The sequence below is a fragment of the Amphiura filiformis genome, chromosome 3, assembly GCF_039555335.1.
Source record: "Amphiura filiformis chromosome 3, Afil_fr2py, whole genome shotgun sequence".
NCBI lineage: Eukaryota > Metazoa > Echinodermata > Ophiuroidea > Amphilepidida > Amphiuridae > Amphiura > Amphiura filiformis.
The window spans coordinates 31,083,975-31,111,962 of record NC_092630.1 but is presented as its reverse complement, the minus strand read 5'-3'; the positions used below and the strand labels follow the sequence as shown (position 1 = coordinate 31,111,962).

The following is a 27,988-nucleotide window of genomic DNA, read 5'->3' as shown; positions in this document are numbered from 1 at the left end:
GATTGATTTGACGTTTACATGTTTGCTGGATTTTGTTTACCTTTTTCAGGTTTTTCATACCACTAAATAACTTCACTGTTTCATAAAATAACGCAGTTCTCTTCAAAGCAAACATAGAAGTACTAGGTAGCTTTCATAATCCAGACTAAGTCGCCAAAATCAGGTAAGCTTAAAAGAGTCGGTTAAACTTTAATTTTAATCAAGCACTTGAAGCAGATAAGGCTCAATCCAGGCCACTAAACTAAAATGCAGTAAACCTTTGACGAGCGCGTATTGTAAGGATACATCGCATATTTACTGCGTTACACGCACTTGTCTCTGATTGGCTGCTAAGGCGATATGTTGTTGCTGAGTGGAAATTTATGAATGAACTGTGCGCCGTACGCATTGTTAGCGCCGAATTTGCAACATCACGGAAGTCGCGCTCGTCAAAGGTTTGCTGCATTTGAGTATAACCCATGTCCCGACAATTCAATGTTCAATGTTCATGATAAATGTACAAAACAATTCATTGGTAGGAAAACAAATGTGAGCAAAGCTCGTTATAATAAAATTGGCCACCTATAAATAGGATTTCATTAGGGGCTGTGCAATAATTATGAGCCCTGAGAGAGGGTAAAATTGGGGGGAAGACATTTTTGGCGATCCGAAGGGGGGGGGGGCAAGCCATTTTGGCATGTGCAAGGGGGGGGCAAAGATTTTTGGCAGGACAAGAGGGGGGGCAAGCGATTTTTGGTGGGCGAGAGGGGGGACAAACTATTTTTGGCGAGCCGTTTGGAAATTTTACCCCCCGGGAAGTATGCATGAAAGTGATGAAACAGTGGACAGGACAAAGTGTAGACAATCAGGTCCTTTCACCATTTCTGTCGCAAACCGCTCATCAAAGTATCACTTCCGGTCCTGCCTGGGCTCGGACCTTGTGGTTAAAACGTTGAGGCGAGGGCGCTAGTGCATCTAGACCAAAAGAGGACTTCCCTGTCTGGTCTATGACACTAACACACTTACATCGCGTCAACACACTGTCGATGTGGAGATACAAAATATGTTGACATGTCGACATCAAAAGACAGTGCCAACGCCGACCTTAATAGTGTGCATAAACTTTCTTGCAGATTCGGTTATGTGACAAAGAAAGATACCTTCCAATTTGTATTTTCAGGCTTTTGACAGCCTGAAATTACAACATATGGTGGTGGGTACAAATGTACTGTAAAATGTAAATTATGTACTTGTGTGTTAGTTGCAAATTCAATGTCTGAACTGAAATTTTGGAAATAAGCTTTTTTCGTGGATATCTATTGAACCATACCCTAGAAAGACGATGTTTAGATCAAAAATTACCCCTTTAAAATACTGTACAGCACTGTAGCAGTTGTACTTGCTGTATAGTGTGTATCGTCTCAAGATCAGAATAGCGTCATGTTGGATTTCGCATTGGTAATCTAGTTTTGGATTGCGTGAACTAAACTAATCCTATGGGGACATATATACACGCGTAGAAGGGCTATTTGTCCATGCGCTGAAGAGGCAGTTGCGTGCATCATGCACTGATGGCAGGCACGTATCCATGAATTCGTAGACTGGGGGCGCAAAGTAGATAATTGTGAAATACTAAATGTCCGCAAAGCGGACATCCCGGAGCGCATTCGTGACGCAAGGGGTGTCTGAGGGGTGCCCCCCTCAGAAGTGAGAAACTTTTACAAAATGAAGACCTAATTGAAGCCATTTGGTGGGCCATTTTGGCACTATTATTATGTAAAATTTTAGTTTGAAAAAGTCGAAAATTTGTGAAATGAAGGCCCAATTCATGGTCAAGTTTTCACTGTTATTGTATAAATTATTTTGACACTATTATTGTGTATATATTTTAGTTAGAAAAATGGTACATTATTTACTATTACTGTACGTCTAATTATTAAGTTATTGCCTAAAACATACAAGTGTCTAATACAGTAGCGAAAACGGCCACTGAGTTGTTTATCCATAGGCCCTACATAGGGGGGGGTTGAGGGCATGTTGCCCCCTCAGAAGTGAGGGGGCAATGATGAAGGTCGAATTGAAGCCATTTTGGTGCATCATTATTACACTATTTATATTATTGCTTTCAACAACAAACAAGGGCCCGAAGTCAATTTGCAAAATTTTAAATGTTACACTGGTCCACTGTGACTGAGGCCTATAAGACGTGAGACTCGCAATTACTAAAGCATGCATGACTAGCTCATGTTGAAGTTGAGCATCAGTGAGTCCGTCTTAATTACTGACTTGGGTGAAAAAATGTGACAGGCCCTGCACATTGATGGGCCCGCAGTACTAATTTTCACATTCTTTTGGGACGAGGACTCGCCTTCAAGCAATGCCTAAATAATTACAGGCCTATTACAGGCCTATTATACTTCCGAATGACCCGACTGTGCTTTTGTAGGCATGGGCCTACTCACGTGCAATTTAGCCTTTTCTCTTCTCCTCTCCTCTCCCCTCCCCTCCCCTCTCCTCTCCTCTTCTCTCCTCTCTTCTGAGTCTCCTCTCCTCCCCTCCAGGGGCGTAGCCAGCTTTTTTGGTCACGGAAGGGGGGGGCAAAATAAAAGTTCAGGGGCACAGACGAAAAAAATTACAGTTGCATCATACACATCATACAGTTGCATCATAGACAGTATGTCTTCGAGCTTCCAAAAAACGCCATATTGGGATGATGTGCGTGCGTAGCGCGCTAAAATGTGGTATTTTACACTATTTTCGCCCATTATCAGGATGGAAAGGACTTTATCTTTACGCGCGCAAAAAATTGGTATTTTACACTATTTTGGCCCATGATCGGGCTGAAATTTGGTAGGAAAGGTGCTTCTTTCCCCTTTTATTTTCCTTTGACCTCCTGATTTTCTCTTTCATTTTTTTGTCAGAGGGGCACTTTTTTCTTTCATTTTTTGTCAGGGGGCACTCTGCCCCCTGGCTACACTCCTGGGCTACGCTACTGCTCCCCCTCCTCTCCTCTCCTCTCCAGCTCCTCTCCTCTCCCCTCCTCTCCTATTTTGCCCCTCAATCTGGGCCTGCATTACGCAAAATAATAGGCCTATTCGGCGCGGCCCTAGTGTTTTGATACAATATTCTATAAAATCACATACAGTAGCCTAATATTTATGCTAAAAAATAACCATAGCCATGTTTACTCACAATGTTTGCCCTTCTCTCTCTCTCTCTTTCTCCTTCTCTCTTCCCCTCTTTCCCCTTCCCTTTCTCTCCCTCTCCTTTTTTACCGGGGTGCACTAGGCCTGGCATTTTCGGGTAATTTTGTACCCGGGTACCCGCCGCAATTTTTCGGGCGGGTAACCGGGTAACCGAAATTGCAAAAAAAAAAAAAAAAAAAAAAATTTTTTTTTTTTTGGTTTCTAAGTTTTTATTTTTCGGTTTTGTAGTGTCTCTGGACCTAGACCTAAATGCCAGGATCATTCATGGTTGACCTAAAAAAATTTAAAAAATTCAAGATATTTTGTTATTTTTTATATGAAAATTGATAATTTGTATTCATGTCATAGTCTATTAATGATTTCAAAATGTATTGAATTTGAATGCATTTTGAAATCATTAATAGACTATGACATGAATACAAATTATCAATTTTCATATTAAAAATAACAAAATATCTTGAAATTTATTTATTTTTTTTTTTTTTTTTTTTTTAGGTCAACCATGAATGATCCTAGCATTTAGGTCTAGGTCCAGGGACACTACAAAACCGAAAAAATAAAAAACTTTAAAAAAATTTAAAAAAAAAAATTCTTTTTTTTTTTTTTGAATTTCGGTACCCGGGAGGGTATTTCCTACCGTGTAATGTAATCTCGGCGGGTACCCGCCCCGACCGAAAATGCCAGCCTTAGTGTGCACCCCCTTCGCCCCTCCCCTGGATACGCGCCTGGATGGCAAGCTGAGCCACTCTCAACAGCTCTCAACTTGAGATGAGACACAGTATAGTACATGTACCAGTATTCATGATTTACCTGTTTACCTGTCGTCTCGGGCACTCTTTTGGAAGGCTGTAAAGCCTTTATAACGCCCATCCAATTTCATCATTACTTGACTAGAGAGAGAAATTAATGTGTACTGCAAGTAATTTGTTTCTTTATTTATTATTTCTTTAAGCAGGAAAGAAACCACCATGTTTGCCATACATACACTACAAGTGCTTAAACGTACACCAGCAAGGCTTCCAGTGCGACACTACACCCAGTACCTCAAGGAGCATGCATACATCAATGGGGCATGGGTGAGTGCAAAGGACGGCAACACCTTCACAGTTAAAAACCCTGCTACCGGTGAAGAGTTGGGACGAGTAGCAGATTTGGGTGTAGCAGAAACACAGGACGCTATACAGAAAGCCTATGATGCATTTTATACTTGGAGGGACACATCGGCAAAGGTAATTTTACAAACGAAATAAAGGGTAATGCAGTATCCTTAACACCCACATAATGTGACTTCAGGCAGTAAAAACGTCAATAATGGGTGAGGTGCAGATAAATAGAATTTCAGTAGAGGTGGTTCATGATGCCAGAGGAAGGGCAAAGGAGAGCCAGGGGGATGAGACTGCCAAGGGTTAAATGGCGGGAGTTAGGTCACAATTTGAAAAGAGATGATGTCCGACCAAACTGCCATTTGCGGAAGTGAAAAGTTACGTCTATGACATGTACCATAGTCTGCCTATTAGGAAGATGATTAATATCCTGCATATTTAATGCCTCATCAGTTACTTGGTATAACTGATTTTCTATAGAATAGTTCTTATATGATGTTTTAATATTTTATCATACATGTATTGATAAATTGTGGAGCAAATATTTATTAAATATCTTCCAGGGTCTATGGTAAGACTGATGTGCCTACTAAGCATGCCACGAAATAAACTGACCTAGGTCAATTCAGATCGTAGAGATGAGATCCGACTTGTGTGAATCGTGACCTTTTTCAGTCGCAATTCCCGGAGATCTAAGTTCCCTGGGAGAGCTTTATTGTATAAAATATAATAAATGGCCTTCCTCCTACAAAATTATGGAAGTGTTACTTCCATGTGAGTGTGTTTCATATGTTTCAACCCCAACCCAACATCTTCAGGGAGCTTAGCCCCTGACTACCAAGGAGCTCTTACATCCTGAACCCCCACCTAGGATGCTGATCCCCCAAAACATAAAAAATATCAAAGCATGCATTAAGAATAGAAAGATGTATTGGCTCAGTTATACATGTATGACCATGAGGAATTGAGGACTTGTAAAAGTAAGAGTAGATGTGAATCTGCAAGCAAAGGTGTGATTAAAGTGGGTTTTAAAACATGCATTGATTTTTGTTTTCAATTTCAGGAAAGATGTGAAATACTGAAAAAGATGTTTGCATTAATGGTGCAAAACCAGGATGATCTTGCAAAACTAATGACTGCTGAACAGGTAAATATGAAATACTATTATATATTGTCATCCTAACTACATGTGACCAGATCTGATCCAATCAGGCTAAAGTTGGCAATAATGAAACCGAGATATAGGCTAAAGTTGGCAATAATGAAACCGAGATATAGGCAAGAAGTGAGGAGAAAAACAATAAAAACATGAGAAACTTGACATATAATGTTCATAACTTTGCAACCAAGTATTAAGAGACCTGGGCATTCAGCATCAGTAAGTGTAGGAACTGAGCAATTATGATAATCTGATTACAGGGTTTGCAAACCATTAGCAGAAGCTAAGGAAGAGATCATGTATGGCGTATCATTATATGTGACACGATCTGGTCCATGGGGGCCAAAGGAGGCATTTTTGAAAATTGAGTTACTGTAATTATTACATTATACATACAATAAGCTATCATTTACTGAAAACACCAAAGGCCTATCATACTTGGTTCTAAAGTTATGAAGTTTTTTGATGTCAATTTTCTTATGTATTTTATTGGTTTTTTAACCCCATATTTTTACCTTTATCTCAGTTTCAAATTTGCCGCCTTTGGCCCCCATGGACCAGATCGTGTCACATATGAGTGATTTGCTGAAGAAGCTAAGAAAACTTATTGTGATGTATCCCCTCCTATGATAAAAATGACACTTACAATTATGATAATTTGATTACAGGGCAAACCATTAGCAGAAGCTAAGGAAGAGATCATGTATGCTGCATCATTCTATGAGTGGTTTGCTAAAGAAGCAAAGAGGACTTACGGCGATGTGTCTCCTGCTATGATAAAAATGACACTTACAATTATGTTTATTTGATTACAGGGCAAACCATTAGCAGAAGCTAAGGGAGAGATCATGTATGCCGCATCATTCTATGAGTGGTTTGCGGAAGAAGCAAAGAGGACTTATTGTGATGTATCCCCTCCTATGATAAAAATGACACTTACAATTATGTTTATTTGATTACAGGGCAAACCATTAGCAGAAGCTAAGGGAGAGATCATGTATGCCGCATCATTCTCTGAGTGGTTTGCTAAAGAAGCAAAGAGGACTTACGGTGATGTATCCCCTCCTATGATAAAAATGACACTTACAATTATGATTATTTGATTACAGGGCAAACCATTAGCAGAAGCTAAGGGAGAGATCATGTATGCCGCATCATTCTATGAGTGGTTTGCTGAAGAAGCAAAGAGGACTTACGGTGATGTATCCCCTCCTATGATAAAAATGACACTTACAATTATGTTTATTTGATTACAGGGCAAACCATTAGCAGAAGCTAAGGGAGAGATCATGTATGCCGCATCATTCTATGAGTGGTTTGCTGAAGAAGCAAAGAGGACTTACGGTGATGTATCCCCTCCTATGATAAAAATGACACTTACAATTATGTTTATTTGATTACAGGGCAAACCATTAGCAGAAGCTAAGGGAGAGATCATGTATGCCGCATCATTCTATGAGTGGTTTGCTGAAGAAGCAAAGAGGACTTATTGTGATGTATCCCCTCCTATGATAAAATTGACACTTACAATTATGATTATTTGATTGCAGGACAAACCATTAGCAGAAGCTAAGGGAGAGATCATGTATGCCGCATCATTCTATGAGTGGTTTGCTGAAGAAGCAAAGAGGACTTACGGCGATGTGTCTCCTGCTATGATAAAATGACACTTACAATTATGATAATTTGATTACAGGGCAAACCATTAGCAGAAGCTAAGGGAGAGATCATGTATGCCGCATCATTCTAAGAGTGGTTTGCAGAAGAAGCAAAGAGGACTTATTGCGATGTATCCCTCCTATGATAAAAATGACACTTACAATTGTTTATTTGATTGCAGGACAAACCATTAGCAGAAGCTAAGGGAGAGATCATGTATGCTGCATCATTCTATGAGTGGTTTGCTGAAGAAGCAAAGAGGACTTACGGCGATGTGTCTCCTGCTATGATAAAAATGACACTTACAATTATGATAATTTGATTACAGGGCAAACCATTAGCAGAAGCTAAGGGAGAGATCATGTATGCCGCATCATTCTAAGAGTGGTTTGCAGAAGAAGCAAAGAGGACTTATTGCGATGTATCCCGTCCTATGATAAAAATGACACTTACAATTATGATTATTTGATTACAGGGCAAACCATTAGCAGAAGCTAAGGGAGAGATCATGTATGCCGCATCATTCTATGAGTGGTTTGCTGAAGAAGCAAAGAGGACTTACGGCGATGTGTCTCCTGCTATGATAAAAATGACACTTACAATTATGTTTATTTGATTACAGGGCAAACCATTAGCAGAAGCTAAGGGAGAGATCATGTATGCCGCATCATTCTATGAGTGGTTTGCTGAAGAAGCAAAGAGGACTTACGGCGATGTGTCTCCTGCTATGATAAAAATGACACTTACAATTATGATAATTTGATTACAGGGCAAACCATTAGCAGAAGCTAAGGGAGAGATCATGTATGCTGCATCATTCTATGAGTGGTTTGCTGAAGAAGCAAAGAGGACTTACGGCGATGTGTCTCCTGCTATGATAAAAATGACACTTACAATTATGATTATTTGATTACAGGGCAAACCATTAGCAGAAGCTAAGGAAGAGATCATGTATGCAGCATCATTCTATGAGTGGTTTGCCAAAGAAGCAAAGAGGACTTATTGTGATGTATCCCCTCCTATGATAAAAATGACACTTACAATTATGATCCTTTGATTACAGGGAAAACCATTAGCAGAAGCTAAGGGAGAGATCATGTATGCAGCATCATTCTATGAGTGGTTTGCCAAAGAAGCAAAGAGGACTTATTGTGATGTATCCCCTCCTATGATAAAAATGACATTTACAATTATGATCCTTTGATTACAGGGCAAACCATTAGCAGAAGCTAAGGGAGAGATCATGTATGCTGCATCATTCTATGAGTGGTTTGCTGAAGAAGCAAAGAGGACTTACGGCGATGTGTCTCCTGCTATGATAAAAATGACACTTACAATTATGATAATTTGATTACAGGGCAAACCATTAGCAGAAGCTAAGGGAGAGATCATGTATGCTGCATCATTCTATGAGTGGTTTGCGGAAGAAGCAAAGAGGACTTACGGCGATGTATCCCCTCCTATGATAAAAATGACATTTACAATTATGATCCTTTGATTACAGGGCAAACCATTAGCAGAAGCTAAGGGAGAGATCATGTATGCAGCATCATTCTATGAGTGGTTTGCTGAAGAAGCAAAGAGGACTTACGGCGATGTGTCTCCTGCTATGATAAAAATGACACTTACAATTATGATTATTTGATTACAGGGCAAACCATTAGCAGAAGCTAAGGGAGAGATCATGTATGCCGCATCATTCTATGAGTGGTTTGCGGAAGAAGCTAAGAGGACTTATTGTAATGTATCCTCTCCTATGATAAAAATGACACTTACAATTATGATAATTTGATTACAGGGCAAACCATTAGCAGAAGCTAAGGGAGAGATCATGTATGCTGCATCATTCTATGAGTGGTTTGCTGAAGAAGCAAAGAGGACTTACGGCGATGTATCCCCTCCTATGATAAAAATGACATTTACAATTATGATCCTTTGATTACAGGGCAAACCATTAGCAGAAGCTAAGGGAGAGATCATGTATGCTGCATCATTCTATGAGTGGTTTGCGGAAGAAGCAAAGAGGACTTACGGCGATGTATCCCTCCTATGATAAAAATGACATTTACAATTATGATCCTTTGATTACAGGGCAAACCATTAGCAGAAGCTAAGGGAGAGATCATGTATGCAGCATCATTCTATGAGTGGTTTGCTGAAGAAGCAAAGAGGACTTACGGCGATGTGTCTCCTGCTATGATAAAAATGACACTTACAATTATGATTATTTGATTACAGGGCAAACCATTAGCAGAAGCTAAGGGAGATCATGTATGCCGCATCATTCTATGAGTGGTTTGCGGAAGAAGCTAAGAGGACTTATTGTAATGTATCCTCTCCTATGATAAAAATGACACTTACAATTATGATAATTTGATTACAGGGCAAACCATTAGCAGAAGCTAAGGGAGAGATCATGTATGCTGCATCATTCTATGAGTGGTTTGCTGAAGAAGCAAAGAGGACTTACGGCGATGTGTCTCCTGCTATGATAAAAATGACACTTACAATTATGATAATTTGATTACAGGGCAAACCATTAGCAGAAGCTAAGGGAGAGATCATGTATGCCGCATCATTCTATGAGTGGTTTGCGGAAGAAGCTAAGAGGACTTATTGTAATGTATCCTCTCCTATGATAAAAATGACACTTACAATTATGATAATTTGATTACAGGGCAAACCATTAGCAGAAGCTAAGGGAGAGATCATGTATGCCGCATCATTCTATGAGTGGTTTGCTGAAGAAGCAAAGAGGACTTACGGCGATGTATCCCCTCCTATGATAAAAATGACATTTACAATTATGATCCTTTGATTACAGGGCAAACCATTAGCAGAAGCTAAGGGAGAGATCATGTATGCAGCATCATTCTATGAGTGGTTTGCCAAAGAAGCAAAGAGGACTTATTGTGATGTATCCTCTCCTATGATAAAAATGACACTTACAATTATGATAATTTGATTACAGGGCAAACCATTAGCAGAAGCTAAGGGAGAGATCATGTATGCCGCATCATTCTATGAGTGGTTTGCTGAAGAAGCAAAGAGAACTTATTGTGATGTATCCCTCCTATGGTAAAAATGACACTTACAATTATGATAATTTGATTACAGGGCAAACCATTAGCAGAAGCTAAGGGAGAGATCATGTATGCCGCATCATTCTATGAGTGGTTTGCTGAAGAAGCAAAGAGAACTTATTGTGATGTATCCCTCCTATGGTAAAAATGACACTTACAATTATGATTATTTGATTACAGGGCAAACCATTAGCAGAAGCTAAGGGAGAGATCATGTATGCAGCATCATTCTATGAGTGGTTTGCGGAAGAAGCTAAGAGGACTTATTGTGATGTATCCTCTCCTATGATAAAAATGACACTTACAATTATGATTATTTGATTACAGGGCAAACCATTAGCAGAAGCTAAGGGAGAGATCATGTATGCCGCATCATTCTATGAGTGGTTTGCTGAAGAAGCAAAGAGGACTTATTGTGATGTATCCCCTCCTATGATAAAAATGACACTTACAATTATGATTATTTGATTGCAGGGCAAACCATTAGCAGAAGCTAAGGGAGAGATCATGTATGCCGCATCATTCTATGAGTGGTTTGCTGAAGAAGCAAAGAGAACTTATTGTGATGTATCCTCTCCTATGGTAAAAATGACACTTACAATTATGATTATTTGATTGCAGGGCAAACCATTAGCAGAAGCTAAGGGAGAGATCATGTATGCTGCATCATTCTATGAGTGGTTTGCTGAAGAAGCAAAGAGGACTTACGGCGATGTGTCTCCTGCTATGACTGGTAAAAGAGGAATTACAATCAGGCAACCTGTTGGAGTAGCTGGTATGATTACACCGGTAGGTAAAACAAGTATTGTTATTGGTAAAAAATATTCTTTTCTTCAAAACCTGGCTGTGGTTAAAATATAGTTCAAATATAGTCAGATATTGACAGGTGGCCTATTTTATATTCTTAAGGGGGTACTACACCCCTGGCCAATTTTGTGCCTATTTTTGCATTTTCCTCAAAAATTATAGTGCATTGGTGACAAGTAAGATATGTATATATAGGGACAAGGACTACAACTACTACACTGAAAATTCCGCAACTCTAGGCAAGTAATTATTGATTTATTTATCAAATATTGGTTTTCCCTAATTTTTGACTGTTACTCCACAACTGCTGTCTGTGCTGAAATAAAATGTCTAGGGCAGTAGTTGAAGTCCTTGCCCCTATAATATACATATCTTACTTGCCCTCAATGCTCTATAATTTTTGAGAAAAATGCAAAAATAGGCACAACATTGGGCAGGGGTGTAGTCTGTAGTACCCTCTTAAACTTGATCCTTTGATAAAGAATTTGAGTTTGAAGAGTTTGAAAAAAATTATATTTTTGCTCTTGAAAATCTAAACTTATACCTACCTGTTACAAAAATATCTGCTTACTCAATCAGTTAAATACATTCCTGCTAATTTTTCAGTGGAATTTTCCTAGTGGCATGATTACAAGAAAACTTGGTGCTGCCTTAGCTGCTGGATGTACTGCAGTCATCAAACCAGCAGAAGATACTCCATATTCAGCTCTAGCTCTCGCTATGGTAAGTGATACAAACTTATTCTTACTAAACTGGCCTCAAAAAGAAACTTATAATTTTTCACAAGGTCATATCTTAAAATCCTCTCCATAAAAATGAACAAACATTGCACACAGGATTACTTCAATACTCTACTCTAAACACATGTCAGTAACCAAGCAGTTGTCCAACTGACACAACAGCAAAATGCACTGACATGGAACACCTTCATGGACCAAAATTCACAGCCCAACAGATTTCTTTTGTTGGGTTCCAATTATTCGCCTGTGAATGTGGTCCTGGAAGCTGTTCCGTGTCAGTGCATTTTACTATTGTGTCAGTTGGACAACTGCCTGGTTACTGACATGTGTTTAGAGTAGAGTATTGAAGTTATCCTGTGTGTCATTTTTGTTCATGTACAGGTGAATAATTGGAACCCAACAAAAGAAGTCTGTTGGGCTGTGAATTTTGGTCCATGAAGGTGTTCCATGTCAGTGCATTTTGCTGTTGTGTCAGTTGGACAACTGCTTGGTTACTGACATGTGTTTAGAGTTGAGTATTAAAGTAATCCTGTGTGCAATTTTTGTTCATTTTATGGAGAGGATTTTTAAGATATGACCTTGTGAAAAATTATAAATTTCTTTTTGAGGCCAGTTTATAGCTTAATTGGTAAGACACTAGACAGTACAATTTTGGGCAACTGCAGTGTCACAATTCTGTTCTCATGGAAAATTGTGTTCCTGTGTACCCATACGAGACTCGGTGAGCTGATCCTGGCTGTGATGGTTATTCTCAGTGTAGGCTGATCTGGGTTCTGTGCCTGAATAGAGCTGTATAATTTCAGAATTATGCCAAATGGATAAAAGTGTGTTTTGGGCCAAAGTGGTTAGCATTATTCTGTATACATTATCCTCAGTTAAGCAGGTATGTATGATATGTTAATCGATAGACCCTGGTACTAATAATGCCAGCAGAGTTACAACACAGCGTGTGGCTTATCTTGCATGATGCGAAAGGAGCCTACATGCTCACCTTTAATGAAAGACTCTTGAAATTCTGACATAAGTCATCAAAGAACATTGTGAATACTCTCATCAAAGAACGTTATTTAAAAATAATTTTAGTATCAAAATCAGAAGTAATAGAAAGCACATGGTGTACGCATTCCAGGAAAATGTTTAATTTGTTTGTTCTAGCATTCTACTTTTCCACAAAATTTTTCCACATTTTGTCTCCAAAATCCTTTGTAAATGATTTTCAACACTGCACACAAGTTATGTTTGAAAAATCATACACATTGTGCACAATTTGACATACATTTAGAAAATATTGGAATATTTGTATGATTATTCAAACTATAAAATCAAACCTTGTTTCTTTACCCTGGAAGTTTTGAAAGGTTCTGAGTGCAGTCTTACAACATTGTAAAAAATGTGACTTGCTACCACGAAATCAGCTTAAAGTCGCAAGGTGTTAGTCACTCAAAACGCCCTGGCTACTGCGTTGGTGTTCACTCACCTGTTAAAGCCACTAAGTATGTCTGTATGTCCTTTATGAATGGGGGCACAATGGGCGATTCACAAAGGATAATACTACTGGCTTGTACAGGTGAGCGGCAAACAAAGAACATCAACTTAGTCAGATCAAATGTCTCGAATCTACCAACTCAACGAAATGAGTATAAAGTCGCGGTGACTTTACGATGATTTCGTGGTAGCAGGTCACAAATAGAAAGGCTTAAAACATGGCAGCTTTTCATTACCTTATGATACTTTACAGATAGCAGAGGAGGCTGGACTACCTGCTGGATGTATGAATATTGTGACGTCTTCTCGTGAAAACACACCTGCTGTTGGTAAGGTGATTTGTGAGAGCCCTCTAGTGGCGAAGATGTCATTCACTGGATCAACCGCCACAGGAAAGGTAGGTGAACAGAACCCGAAAGTAATTTTTAGAAATTTTGACAAATTAAATCAATTTGAATTGAAATTATTAAAGCAGGTGTTGTAAAACCTGAGCACTCGTTGAATGTCCAAGTGGCATAAAGGTGTACAAATGTTAAGATATTTCATAGTGTACGGTATTGTATTAATGACATTTCTAAACGTTTATAGATATTTTACTCTTGGTTTTCACAGCCTTGGCTTGAAGAATAAATAAGGAAAATTTCATTCTATTACTGCCGGCCAAAAGTTTATATTGATAAGTACGACATTGTGTCATGAAGGCCAGCCAATGCCGACAGTGTAGGTCAACAATGCTTGAATAAACCACCAAGTTCATTTTAAATATATTCCAGCTCCCTTCTTGGTTGAGCACTTTACTGTGGATGATTTACCTTACTTGGATTTATTTATTAATAATTACATCCATTTGGGTATGTTGAGGGTATATGTGACACAATCTGGTCCATGGGGGCCAAAGGAGGCATTTTTGAAAATTGAGTTACTGTAATTATTACAATAGGCTATCATTTCCTGAAAACACCAAAGGTCTAGCATAATTGGTTCTAAAGTTATGAATTTTTCTGATGTCTATTTTCTTATGTATTTTCTTGTTTTTTTACTCCATATTTTTACCTTTATCTCAGTTTCAAATTTGCTGCCTTTGGCCCCCATGGACCAGATCGTGTCACATATACAACCAGCTATACATAAGAACTATTTTATATTGAGTCAAAGAACTTAGGATGACAAGTATACATTTCACAGAACTAGACCTACATTGAAGGAGGATGAGTCTAAACCTCAATTCTACACTGAGCCTCTATTAAGATTCCTCACACATATGTGAGCTTGCACCAAATTTCCAAAAGTAGTGACTATGTGTATACTAACAACTATCAAGCAAACAAATACCGTATTCGTCCGAGTATAGTCCCACCCCCCATTTTTCGAAAAATTCCAGAAATTGTAAAAAAATAAATTCAAGATGTTTTGTATTTTTAATATGAAAATTGATAATTTGTATTCATGTCATATTCTATTAATGTTTTCAAAATGCATTCAAATTCAATGGATTTTGAAATCATTAATAGAGTATGACATGAATACAAATTATCAATTTTCATATTAAAAATACAAAACATCTTGAAATTTTTTTTTGGTGAAAAATTTTCACCTAAAAAAGCGGGTGGGACTATACTGGACCAATACTGATAATATGAAAGAAAGAAAAAGAAACTATTGGTTGCTCTTATTAATATTTACATCCTTTAGAAAATTGTCATTCTACTTTCTAAGTTTTGTTCTTACGTCACCATATTATTGCCAGATTTTACTCAAGCAAGCAGCAAGTACAGTGAAGCGTGTGTCTATGGAGCTTGGTGGTAATGCCCCCTTCCTTGTGTTTGATTCAGCCGATGTGGACACAGCAGTAGCAGGGGCAGTGCTAGCAAAATTCAGAAATATGGGACAGGTAGGTAGTCAATGGAAATATGGGAGGATATACTCTGACTGCAAATCTGAGTCAATTGCCATGTCTTTTGGACATTGCCAATTTGTTGTCTTATGTGTAAATTAGTTAGGACAACTATACTAGAAATTTCAATTGAATAAACACAGTTTTCAACACCTGTATGCAATCCAACTGTGATATTTCAAATAGTCCAATAGTATTAGCTCATATGTCATAAAAAGGTTAACATTTCTCATAACAAGCTGATTTTTTCAGGATAGGTCCAGGAATATGTATAGAATCAAATTCCAAAAGTCCCCGAGAATCCCCTTGTGCTTCCTTCAAAATCAAGATGGCGTCCAAAATGGCCGCCATTTTCAATTTTTATTATAACTTTGCCCCCAGATATGTTAAAATCACAAACAAAGCATCTAAATATATGTTTTGAGGTACAAGGAATGTTTTAAAAACATTTGCAAGAGGTTTCAATGATCCTAAGTAGCCAAATTCCAATATGGCGGCCAAAATGGCTGCCATTTTAGTAAGTAAAATTAGTTTTCAACCAGACATGTTTAATACATATATACAAAATATCTCACATAGGTTTTGAGCTACAATGGATATATTCAAAATGTACTCCAAAAGAGCTGAGCTCATGCCAAGATGGCTTAAGCCTATGTTCACATCGGTATCCCCGTGATGTAATGTTTGTTACATTACATTCCTCGTACCTCAAAACATATATTTAGATGCTTTGTTTGTGATTTTAACATGTCTGGGGGCAAAGTTATGTTCTTGTGAAGAAGTTAAACTAACTTGAAATTCCCCTGAACAAGGAAGTAACTGCTTACTGTCTGTGTTACCCGTACAAGATATGTGTGCTAAACTAATCTAACAGGCATATTTGTCAGTATTCTTGCAGTGCAATCACATAAAAATACTATCATTAGGCCAAAAAAAAAAAACATGTTTGTTTCCTGTAGCAGGTCAAAAAAGTCAAATGCGAAATGTGTTTTTTTTTTTTTTTTTTTTTTTTTTTTTTTTTTTTTTTTATATAATCCATGTCTTCAAATAAAAAATAAAAAAACTTTTTTGCTGCAAATTGGAATGGAAATTTACAGTGGGTCTCTCCGACACACACAAAAATCATATTTCTTCATATTCAAGAATATTTATGATCCCCTTTCAACCTGCAGATTAAAAAAGTATTAAAAAAATGTGTGATGTTTTCTCCAGTAGTTTTTCACTAAGCTCGTTTGTTGTGTGATGTGTAAATGTTTACTCCAGTAGTGTTTTATATTATTTTTTGGGATTTTTTACATTTTTTTTCTTTCTTTTTTCAAAAGTGAAAAAAAAAAAAATCTAAATGCTTAAAAAAAGCTGTCAAAACGAAATGAGCACGCTACAGGAAACAAACTTGTGTTTTTTTTTTTTTTTACCAAGCTTGAGATGAAACAAAGTATAGATTTAATTGTGAACAAACCAATATGTAGCAATGATTATAAACTTGTATCTTCCATTAGACTTGCGTGTGTGCCAACAGAATCTTGGTCCAAGATGGCATCTATGATGAGTTCAGCAAGAAGATGGCTGTAGCCGTAGAGAAGTTTGTTGTTGGTAATGGTATGGAGGCTGGCGTAACACAGGGACCACTCATAAATGACAAGGCTGTTCAAAAGGTAAGACATTTTGTTGTCAATACTAATTGCAGACCTGCCAACTGTCCCTCATTTTGAGGGACTGTCCCACATTTGGGGTTTACCAAAGTGAAAATGAGGGACAGACCTGTTTTCTGAAAATTTCAGTGATGGCAAATTTAAATGTAAGAACAGCAGAAAATGACGAAAATGTCTCTTTAAAAATTGGTATATTATTCTCTTTAGTCTATTGTGATAAATTCGGACCTGCAAAACCTTCTCTGAATTCTGAAAGTATTGCACACCTTGTCTTTGAATTTGTCGATACATGGTTTGTGTACATGTACAAGGTTTTGGTCTCAATGTCCCTCATTCTGACTTCGGTAGGTTGGCAGGTCTGTAATTGTGACCCAGCATGGGTATGAAATGAGGCTGATGGTGCACAATACATTTGGGTATTGGTATCACAGTAATATTCATATTCAATCACTATTTGTAGTAAGGCGGCAGAACTGGCGCAAAAAGGCGCTTCCTTAACAAAAAACCAACATTTGAAGTAGATATAGGATTTTTTGATCTGAGGTATACCCAAAAGTTTTTTACAAGTTTTTACACATATGGTTTCAAAAAATATGGCTTCATTAACATAAAATTTGCATATTTTTATGTACATGATATAGATTTATTCAATAATATACCCTTACGATACATCTAGTCTTACAAAAATTATAACACTAATTGGGTTGAATGAACAGGTCAATGATATCAAAATGTATAGCCTACTAGATAATGATCAAACTTAATTAAAGTTAAACTGATGATAATTTATATAGTCTAAAACACCGAATTCTTTCATTTCGGATGTAATTAAATCCACTTTTTTTAAACTTCAAAGAAATTCACTTTGTGTTGGAAATATGATTTTGAATTTCCAAATCATTATCTAAAACAAATTTGTTTTTAAATGGACTGTAAATAGTTAGAGAATAAAGGTATTGTTTTTAGCGCTGTTAGTGCATCTATCGTCTCATATAACACGGCGACATCATTATTTTAAGTAAAACAACGGGGCGAAGCCGAATTGTTTTACGCCAAAAATAATGATAGCGCGTGTTATATGAGACGATAGATGCACGACAGCGGCTAAAACAATACCTTTATTCTCATTCTTAAACACTTCAATTCAAATAAAAATATTATACAAGTTTTAATTAAATTAAATCCTACATTTTGCAAGGAATTACCAAGCGCTTAAAATCGATCAGTCTCGTTGTTGCTGTGCGCCTCCGATTGGTCCAAATAGCGAGTACAGCGTGTCGGCGTCGACGCCTGCACGCTGACCGTGTGATATCGTGTCATATCACACGGTAAAGCTGGGTAAGAACCAATAAGATTGCAGGAACGTTCTCAAGTGTTTAAGAATTCACTTTATTTTTATTTCAGCCTTATCTGGTAGTTGATATTTTTTGGTGGCAAACTAAGCTTGAAGTTTAAAAACGTGATTTAAGAAATGTACTCCTTTGACAATGGTAGTGATGATGATGATTATGGTGATGATGGTGATGATAATGATGATGATGATGATGGTGATAATGTTAATGATGACGACGAATCACTGTCAATTTTTTTATTTATTTTTAAAATGTCATTACCATCGGAAAGGTAATTGTAAACAAAACGCAAAGTACGGAAACTAGCCTTGGGACACTTGAGGACCACGCACCATATTCGACCCCCTCCTCCCCCGTAACAATGTTGATTTGGGTCTTATGAATAGCCTCCGTGTTCGGACTCTGCAATGTTGAATCCTAATTTGTTTGGTCACGGGAGCCTAATAGAACCCAACATTGATTGGTGGGGAAGGGGGAGGGGGAGGGATGGGGTGTTAGGAAAATGTTTAGGTTTGAGCACTTCATTTGCATTCTTTATAAACAAGTAGTAACCTTCAAATTAAATGACGTTTAGTCAAGTGTTTGCTTAAACATTGATATGGAGGGGAAGAAATGTGAAACATTAATGTTACATTATTGTTTTGCCTGTCTTGCCCGCGTGTTATGTACAACCAGACGCACGTTTTTCTCGCTTCATAATATTTTGCAATGGTAGCCTGTTTTAACACACAGATGCATAGCGAAGCATATATAACTGTCTCTCTCGAGGACATTAGAACTTTTACGATGAAACAATTCCCAGTTCATTTCATTAAGATCCACAACATTCTCATCTATCAGGGGAAGTTCTTATACCCCATACATGTGTACATTCATTGAATGACCTTTGAAGATTTGGGTACAAAACTCATACTCTGCAACTTGAGGTCAAATTTTGCACTATGATTATGTAATTGAGGTTATTGGACTGTGCCATTGGACGAGGCTCTTGTGGTCCATAGTGTTTGCTTTGAAAGGATACCTTCGTAACCAAATTAAATCGGCATACTCCCCTCAAACATGTTGAAGGACGAGCAAGGTCTGCTGACCTTTTATAACGAGAGGCTAATTATGTACTACGCATGTTTGTGCGTAGGCACACTTGTTTGTCATATACGCGTACTCTGTTCGCACACGTATCGCATTTTGAATAGTATGCGTATAATGCGCAATGCGGTTTGGGCGTTTAAACATTAGTAGTAAAATGTACTGGAGATGTTTGTGCGTATGTGTACGATTTGGAAATTCAAAATCATAATTGCCAAACAAAGTGCATTTCTTTGAAGTATAAAAAAAAACTGGATAAAATTACATCCTAAATGAAAGAATTCAATGTTGTAAGGTGTATGGCTCAAGGCTTGGATAGCGATTATCCATGCTGGTCAGCACTAGGATGGATAAGAGCTATCCAATGTCCATTTCACTAGGGCTATACATGCATGCATTGGTCAAACATGGATAACTGCTATCCAATCCTTGAGCCATACACCAGTAAGGTGTAGGCTTGGATAGCGATTATCCATGCTGGTCAGCACTAGGATGGATAAGAGCTATCCAATGTCCATTTCACAAGGGCTATCCATGCATGCATTGGTCAAGCATGGATAACTGCTATCCAATCCTTGAACCATACACCCTAATTAAAATCTATACTCATTTCTTTATTGATCATATTTTTTTTTTAATTTGAACCGACGTAGGTGTCATCTGAGATTTAAAAAAAGGGATAAGGTGCAGATTCTTTAAGTAAAAAAAATGGCGACAATGGGACTCGAACTCTAGATCTCGTGATCACAAAGCATTAACTAAACCACTACACTGTAGGAGGGCCGTTGTTAGTCGTGCAAATTTATTTATAATAAGTATAACGCTAACGGTCGACACAAACAGTTTAAAAAGAAATCAATGTAATTTTCTTTCTTTAAATTTTGTCGACCGTGGGGAAGTTAATGAATCAAAATTCCAAATTTATTTTTACAACCCTAAATACATTGCCAACAAATATATTCGAGTAAACCGATGAAATTATGTCTATTTGATACGTTTCAGTTAAGTTTTCTATCACGCCACGGACCATACGTACATTGAATAACTTAATATACATTATAAATCGATTAACTGTTCAGAGAGTTCCTCGCGTTGCAGCGGTAGAGGCGGTGACTTGTGAACTATAGGTTATAATGATAGCCATGAGTTCGAATCTTCTGTAGTGCTATTTTTAATATTATTACTTTTCCTATCCTCTTCTGTACGATATGTTTAAAAGCTTTTTTACCTCAATTTCTTTCTTTCTTTCTTTCTTTCTTTTTCTTTCTTTCTTTCTTTCTTTCTTTCTTTCTTTCTTTCTTTCTTTCTTTCTTTCTTTCTTTCTTTCTTTCTTTCTTTCTGTATGGCTCAAGGCTTGGATAGCGATTATCCATGCTGGTCAGCACTAGGATGGATAAGAGCTATCCAATGTCCATTTCACTAGGGCTATCCATGCATGCATTGGTCAAACATGGATAACTGCTATCCAATCCTTGAGCCATACACCAGTAAGGTGTAGGCTTGGATAGCGATTATCCATGCTGGTCAGCACTAGGATGGATAAGAGCTATCCAATGTCCATTTCACAAGGGCTATCCATGCATGCATTGGTCAAGCATGGATAACTGCTATCCAATCCTTGAACCATACACCTTATAACACCGAATTCTTTCATTTCGGATGTAATTAAATCCACTTTTTTTTAAACTTCAAAGAAATTCACTTTGTGTTGGAAATATGATTTTGAATTTCCAAATCATTATGTAAAACAAATTTGTTTTTAAATAGACTGTAAATAGTTCACTTTATTTTTATTTGAGCCTTATCTGGTAGTTGATATTTTTTGGTGGCAAACTAGAAAAACGTGATTTAAGAAATGTATTCCTTTGACAATGGTAGTGATGATGATGATTATGGTGATGATGGTTGACACTTGAGGACCACGCACCATATTCGACCCCCTCCTCCCCTGTAACAATGTTGATTTGGGTCTTATGAATAGCCTCCGTGTTCGGACTCTGCAATTTTGAATCCTAATTTGTTTGGTCACAGGAGCCTAATAGAACCCAACATTGATTGGTGGGGAAGGGGGAGGGGGAGGGATGTGGTGTTAGGAAAATGTTTAGGTTTGAGCACTTCATTTGCATTCTTTATAAACAAGTAGTAACCTTCAAATTAAATGACGTTTAGTCAAGTGTTTGCTTAAACATTGATATGGAGGGGGAAGGAATGTGAAACATTAATGTTACATTATTGTTTTGCCTGTCTTGCCCGCGTGTTATGTACAACCAGACGCACGTTTTTCTCGCTTCATAATTAAATCGGCATACTCCCCTCAAACATGTTGAAGGACGAGGAAGGTCTGCTGACCTTTTATAACGAGAGGCTAATTATGTACTACGCATGTTTGTGCGTAGGCACACTTGTTTGTCATATACGCGTACTGTGTTCGCACACGTATCGCATTTTGAATAGTATGCGTATAATGCGCAATGCGCGTTTTAGGGCGTTTAAACATTACTAGTAAAATGTACTGGAGATGTTTGTGCGTATGTGTATGATTTGGAAATTCAAAATCATAATTGCCAAACAAAGTGAATTTCTTTGAAGTTTAAAAAAAAACTGGATAAAATTACATCCGAAATGAAAGAATTCAATGTTCTAGACAAATTTCAATAATTCGGCTTTCATAAGACATTTGTTAGTAAGGCCACTTTTCAAAGTGGGGGCACACAATATCAAATGTCTCCCCACATTTTGCCTCCCCCAAAAAAAAAAAAAAAGGAAAAGGAGAGAAGAAAAAGGGAGAAAAGGACACCAGTACACTTGATATTTTAAGCAATAACTTAAATAATTTCGGCCTATACAGTATAAAATAGGGAATACTGGTCTACGAATGGCTTCAATTGGGCCACAAAACACATTTAAAAAAAAAAATTAATGTTATCCAAACTAAGCGTTTTTGCCCAAATTTGACCCCAAGATGGATTTGAAAAGTCTTTGCCATTTACTAAATATTTATATAATATTGAATGGCTTTGAGTGTGATACGAGAATATATTGCACGAGATATAAAAATATTGCACGAGTCGAAGACGAGTGCAATATTTTTCTATCGAGTGCAATATATTCTTGTATCACACGAAAATAAGCCATTCAATATTATTATTATTATTTATATCAGGCTTTTGCTAGGCGGTAAAATGAAAATTTAAGCTTACCTAGCCACCGGGTTTAACCAATTTGTATTGTAATGTAAGCTTACCTTTTGACCTTCTTGTTTTCTGCTCTTTACTCTCTAAAGATAAATTCAGAATAATTGTATATATATGTTTATTTGTAGGCCTAGATGGTGATTATATTTCCTAAGGTTATCATCATCGAGAATAGCCACGAATTAAGTTTGTACTTGTTTTAGTACGAAATCTCCTGTGAGCCGTTACGGTGTATGTATTGTTGTGCTGTTGTATCATGACGCGTGTTGGTGTTGTCACCATGGTAACGCGTACAATATTAAACAAATATTGTATTGCATCCGGGTATTTTGCAAATATTGTACAATATACAGTTTTATTGTATCGCTCAAAAGCCTGATATAAATAAAATAATAATGTACATTATTATGCTTTGATGAATCCAAGTGTGTGAAAATATTGGATCCAAAATGGATTCCAAGATGGATTCGGCAAGTCTTTGCCGTTCTAAATATTATACACAATTGAGCAGTCACGAGGCAAAGTTTCCATAATTCCAGGGTTATGACCAACCTTAAACTACAGGGTGTATCAAAATGATTGGTAGCGGGATATGTGACATTTTCAAAAATATATCAAAAATACAAAATTGCTAATTAATATAGTTTTTGTACTATAATTAGAAAGGGGCATATGTTTACCTATTGATCTAATAACCTGATGATAATAGGTTGATGCATCTGGAAGCTATTGTCATTTAAACGAAGATCGTCGTAATCATAATTTTACTTACACAACACAACATTAATAGGCTCACTGATTGAATATTTATTGCATACATGCTCTCAATCAATATCTCATTTCAGTCTACAAAACTTAAAATTGCTTTACATGTACTTTTAGAAAGATAGTTCCTGAAGTGTCTCTGCCTAACGACTATGGCAGTGTGAAGTAAAGCCCCATCTTAACATCTGGGATGGATTCCGTAACTGCCCATATCAAATTTTGAAACATTGTAAGTTATAGCATGTTTGCATGGGATACTCCTTGCTTTTCTTGAAAACTGTCTTCTAAATCTTCTCTGCACTTCTCCATAGCTTCGTGTCAACCAGTAATTCTTCACTATGAAACTACGCTGAAGTGTGGAATACTATGGAGCCATTGCAATAACTCTTCCCAAGTCTAACTTAACAGACACTGTCTACAGTCTATAACCATTCTGCCACACCATCTACCAATCATTTTGATACACCCTGTATTATAGCGCAATATGGCTTGTGTGCAAAATGATGATACTTTATATAATAATCAGCATGATCAGTGGTTATTCTTATTGTCTGAATTTATGATAATCATTATGAATGTAAACGGTAAAGTTCATGTTTTCATATATTGTTGACAATGATAACATTGTTCATATTGTTATCATTAAATATACAAGCTACAAGCAGTATACAAGCGACATTATTAACTCGGTTCATGATTTTCCCAAAAATATTTTTTTCATTCAAATTTCGTAAATATCAGAAAGGTAAAATTTGCTTCTAATTTTCAGTTACAAACTATTATATTTTGTCTTAAAATTAGCACAAAATATGCACATTTTATGTTAATCAGTCTATTGTTTAAAAACTACAAGTGTAAAAACTTGTAAAAAACTTTTCAGAATACTTTGGACTTCTATCTTGCATTATTTACCAAAAAATCCTATATTTACCCAACTTTACAGTTGAGTGTGTTACAGCTTATGTTCTGCTGCCCTATAGGGTTTACAGATACAAAGTGTGACAGGTCAAAGGGCATAATATCTTGACACTGACATTAGGCGGAGGCGCCGTAATTAGCGTTAGCTTTGGATATTTAATTATTTTCTTTATTTTCCACCCGGTAATTAAATATCCAAAGCTAATGCTAAAGACGGTGCCTCCGCTTAATGGAAAAAGGAGAAACAAGCAGGTAACTGAAGTCAAAACACCATAGCTACCAATTAATACACTATTATTACACCAAGTTTGGCACACAAATAGAGGTGTAATTCTTTCTTTTTTAAAGCAAATTTAAAGCTACTTACACCTCAAAGGTGCAAACTTTGCTATTTTGAGCTACTTGTCTTAAAATTCTTTGAAAAAATGCTTTATTGTGATGGTCATCAAGACAAATGTACAGCATATGATTTTTTTTGCAACAACAAAAATCAAATGTCAGTCTGTTACACCTACCTATGCAAATTTTTACATCAACACCAATAAAAGTTTGCTGACATCCATTTCATTTGGTTGTATTGAATATATTACACACAATTAATATGGCTTTGTTTTTGACAGATTTATGTTTAATTGTGACACAATCTGGTCCATGGGGGCCAAAGGAGGCATTTTTGAAAATTGTGTTACTGTAATTATTACATTATAAATACAATTGGTTATCATTTACTGAAAACACCAAAGGCCTAGCTAGCATACTGGGTTCTAAAGTTATGAAGTTTTTTGATGCCTATTTCCTTATGTATTTTATTGTTTTTTACTCCATATTTTTACCGTTATTTCAGTTTCAAATTTGCCGCCTTTGGCACCCATGGACCAGATCGTGTCACAATTTCCTATGATACTTATTTATATATTTATTAGCTGATTATCAGAAAACCATGTGCAGTGCACATTGTGCATAAGGCTCACCAAAACATGCAAGTGAACACAATCAACATCCAACTTTATACGTATACTTTTTTCCGTCATAATTTTCAGGTTGAAAACCAGGTAAAAGATGCTGTGGCTCTGGGAGCTAAAGTGCTTATTGGAGGAAAGAGACATGAACTAGGTCATTCATTTTTTGAACCAACTGTCTTGGCCGATGTTCCAAAAGAAGCGTTAGCATGTAGGGAAGAAACATTTGGACCAATGGCACCACTGATAAGGTAATATATTATAAACATGGGAAATAACAAATATTTCACTCCTAAAATGTAACTAGGGGTCCACTTCATTAAACTTTTCGAAGCTTTGTAAGTTTAGAAATCGTTCGCAACTTACGACGAGTCGTAAGTTGCCTTGATATTGTGAAATATTTTGCTCCTCCTGTGCAAGGCTCAAATTTACAATTTGACACTTGTGCCAAGTAACAAATTTATTCATGCAAATTATAGATTGATATTGTATAGACGAATCCAACGAGCCAAGTCATGGTCAGGATTTGGTCGGCCATCTTTGGTTACCCGCTATGCTAGCACCAACCTGGTGTTTTGAGCGCCCAATTGTGTAAATAAAAGCCGCCTAACACCTAGAGAAGATGCAAGGACGAGGAGGGTTAATAGAATAATACAATAGAAATAATTCCGCAGGTAATCCAGTCGCATCTATTCATACATAGTCCTTTTGTTCGCAAGTACTATTTGTAGCGTTTGATATGGTGTATGCATTGATACCGTGCGTAGTTAATCCGATTATTATGTATGCATTGATACCGTGCGTAGTTAATCCGATTATTATGTCACTTCATCAGCGAATAGACCATGTAGAAGCTGTGTGTTTTGCCGAAGGGAACTGTAGGGCCTACAGGGGCGGATTTAGGGGGTCGCAGCGGCAGCGTGCCCCCTATTTTTTTTACTAGCAAAGTGTGCGGTAACTTAAAAATACAAAAGTGTAAGAAATTAAAAAATGGAACAAATTCGCCATGAACAGCAAACAATGGGCCAAAACCGTTGAGTTTTCGTGGGGGTAACCCCCTTTGACACATTTTTTTCGTCGTCGACCAAAAGGCACCCCCTTTATCAAAAATTCCTGGATCCGACCCTGGCCTATTGTGTTGTAAACTTTAATCATTCTTTTGTCTACCTGTGTTTTCGCGGAAGGTGTAAAACGGGTGATGGAATGCAGTTTAAAATTTCCACCAAGGCCGAATCATTTCACATTTTGGGTGCATTGTAGCCAACTGGTACCCAACTAAAGGCTGCTAGTCAGGTGTAGGAAGGCGTGGATTTGGATTTGTCTATAGATAGCACCCCTACATGGAAAGTCTTGCATGAAAGTCAATCATTCCACAAGAGACAAAAATGTTATGCCCATTCTGCACCTATTTTAGTATATCGTCAGCCTGCTACGCTAATTGCCTAAGTCTTTTTTTGTAATTTTGAGAACAAAGAACAAAATGTGGTTCAAGTATGCATCAGTTACGTAATCACCCTAATTATTTCAGATTATTCCATTTCATTTGTATCATTATCATTTGTTTTTGTGCACAGATTGGTGAATAAATATGTTCAATGCATACTTGAACTATATTTGGTACTTTGTTCTCAAAATTACAAAAATGACTTAGGCAAAAAGCGTAGCAGGCTGACAATATAGCAGAGGCTTGACATCACATACATACGTCGTAGCAGAGGCTTGAAGTAACACTTTGTAGGCCTACATTAGTTTTGACATTTCTTTTTTTATCTATTCTTTATGTTTTTAGGTTTAAAACTGAAGAGGAAGCCGTTGCCATAGCCAATGCCTGCAATGTAGGCCTAGCAGGCTACTTCTGCTCCAATAACATCTCCCAGATCTGGCGTGTTGCGGAAAAATTAGAGGTCGGATTGGTCGGTGTCAACGAGAGCATCATCTCTGCTGAAACAACCCCATTTGGAGGAGTCAAGGAAACCGGGATGGGAAGGGAAGGAGGAAAGTACGGAATAGATGAGTATCTTCAATACAAATATATATGTTTTGGTAATATTTAAGTTATGACTACAACAAAAACAACATAACAGCCAACCGAGCGAACAAAAACAAAGAACACAGCAATAATCATAAGCAATGTATTCAATTAGGAAGAAGAAGATTCTTTTAATGTGAAATTAGTTGTGTGAACATAAATGCTTTCATTTTAATAAACTCCATTTTTGTACTAAATCAGAGGTGTTTTTGGTGTAGTATAGAATACATGCTTATAGGCAGAGCAATAGAGGTTTGTCTCTTCACTTAAAAATGAACTTATTAAAGCAGATAAGCTGTACTCGGGTTAAAGCCTCCATGTGCACAGAATTATATGAGGCATTTAATTTTAAAATATTGTTTATTAATGCAGAAGAGGAATCAAGAGGCTGTCATTCCATAGTAATTAATAATATATTCTCCAGAACAGGAGTTCCCAAATTTATATTTGAAAAGTTATACAACTCACAGCCCAAATTGTGGCCCATCTTATTTTTGAGTAGTCTTTAGTTGGGAACCACTGCTCTGAAGTCAAGTTTTACCAAAAAGACGGTATACTGTATACATTTTACTACTGCTGAAAGTTGAAGAAATGATTTAATGATACCAAAATACTGAAATAAAGGTGTAGTACAAACATAGTTAGTATTTTCTATCATGTCTATTATATAATTTCACATAGAAAATGCTAACTATGTTTTAGATTCCAGGTGATCTTAAGTTTGGATAAAATCCACTTCCCAAAATAAGACTTATGATCAATCTACACCAGGCACAAAAAAAAACTTGTCAGTTAAATTCATCCTTGCTGTTCAATAACTTGATCATTTTGGATTATTCTGAAATATACATTTTGTTTTTGGAATTTTCTTTCTCATTTGACACCCTGTTCGTGAACATTGAGCAAGAATTGACCAAG

General features: G+C 37.0%; 1 protein-coding gene across 1 annotated transcript; it reads left to right on the top strand.

Annotated features, from left to right (window-relative positions):
- On the top strand, positions 1-27,988 carry LOC140148352 (succinate-semialdehyde dehydrogenase, mitochondrial-like). Its single transcript, XM_072170275.1, has 10 exons — positions 1-163; positions 4,141-4,414; positions 5,352-5,435; positions 10,811-10,978; positions 11,603-11,719; positions 13,475-13,618; positions 14,969-15,112; positions 16,615-16,770; positions 25,123-25,292; positions 26,831-27,988. The coding sequence occupies exons 2-10, from the start codon at positions 4,154-4,156 to the stop codon at positions 27,093-27,095; spliced, it is 1,509 nt and encodes a 502-aa protein (XP_072026376.1). The 5' UTR covers positions 1-163; positions 4,141-4,153; the 3' UTR covers positions 27,096-27,988.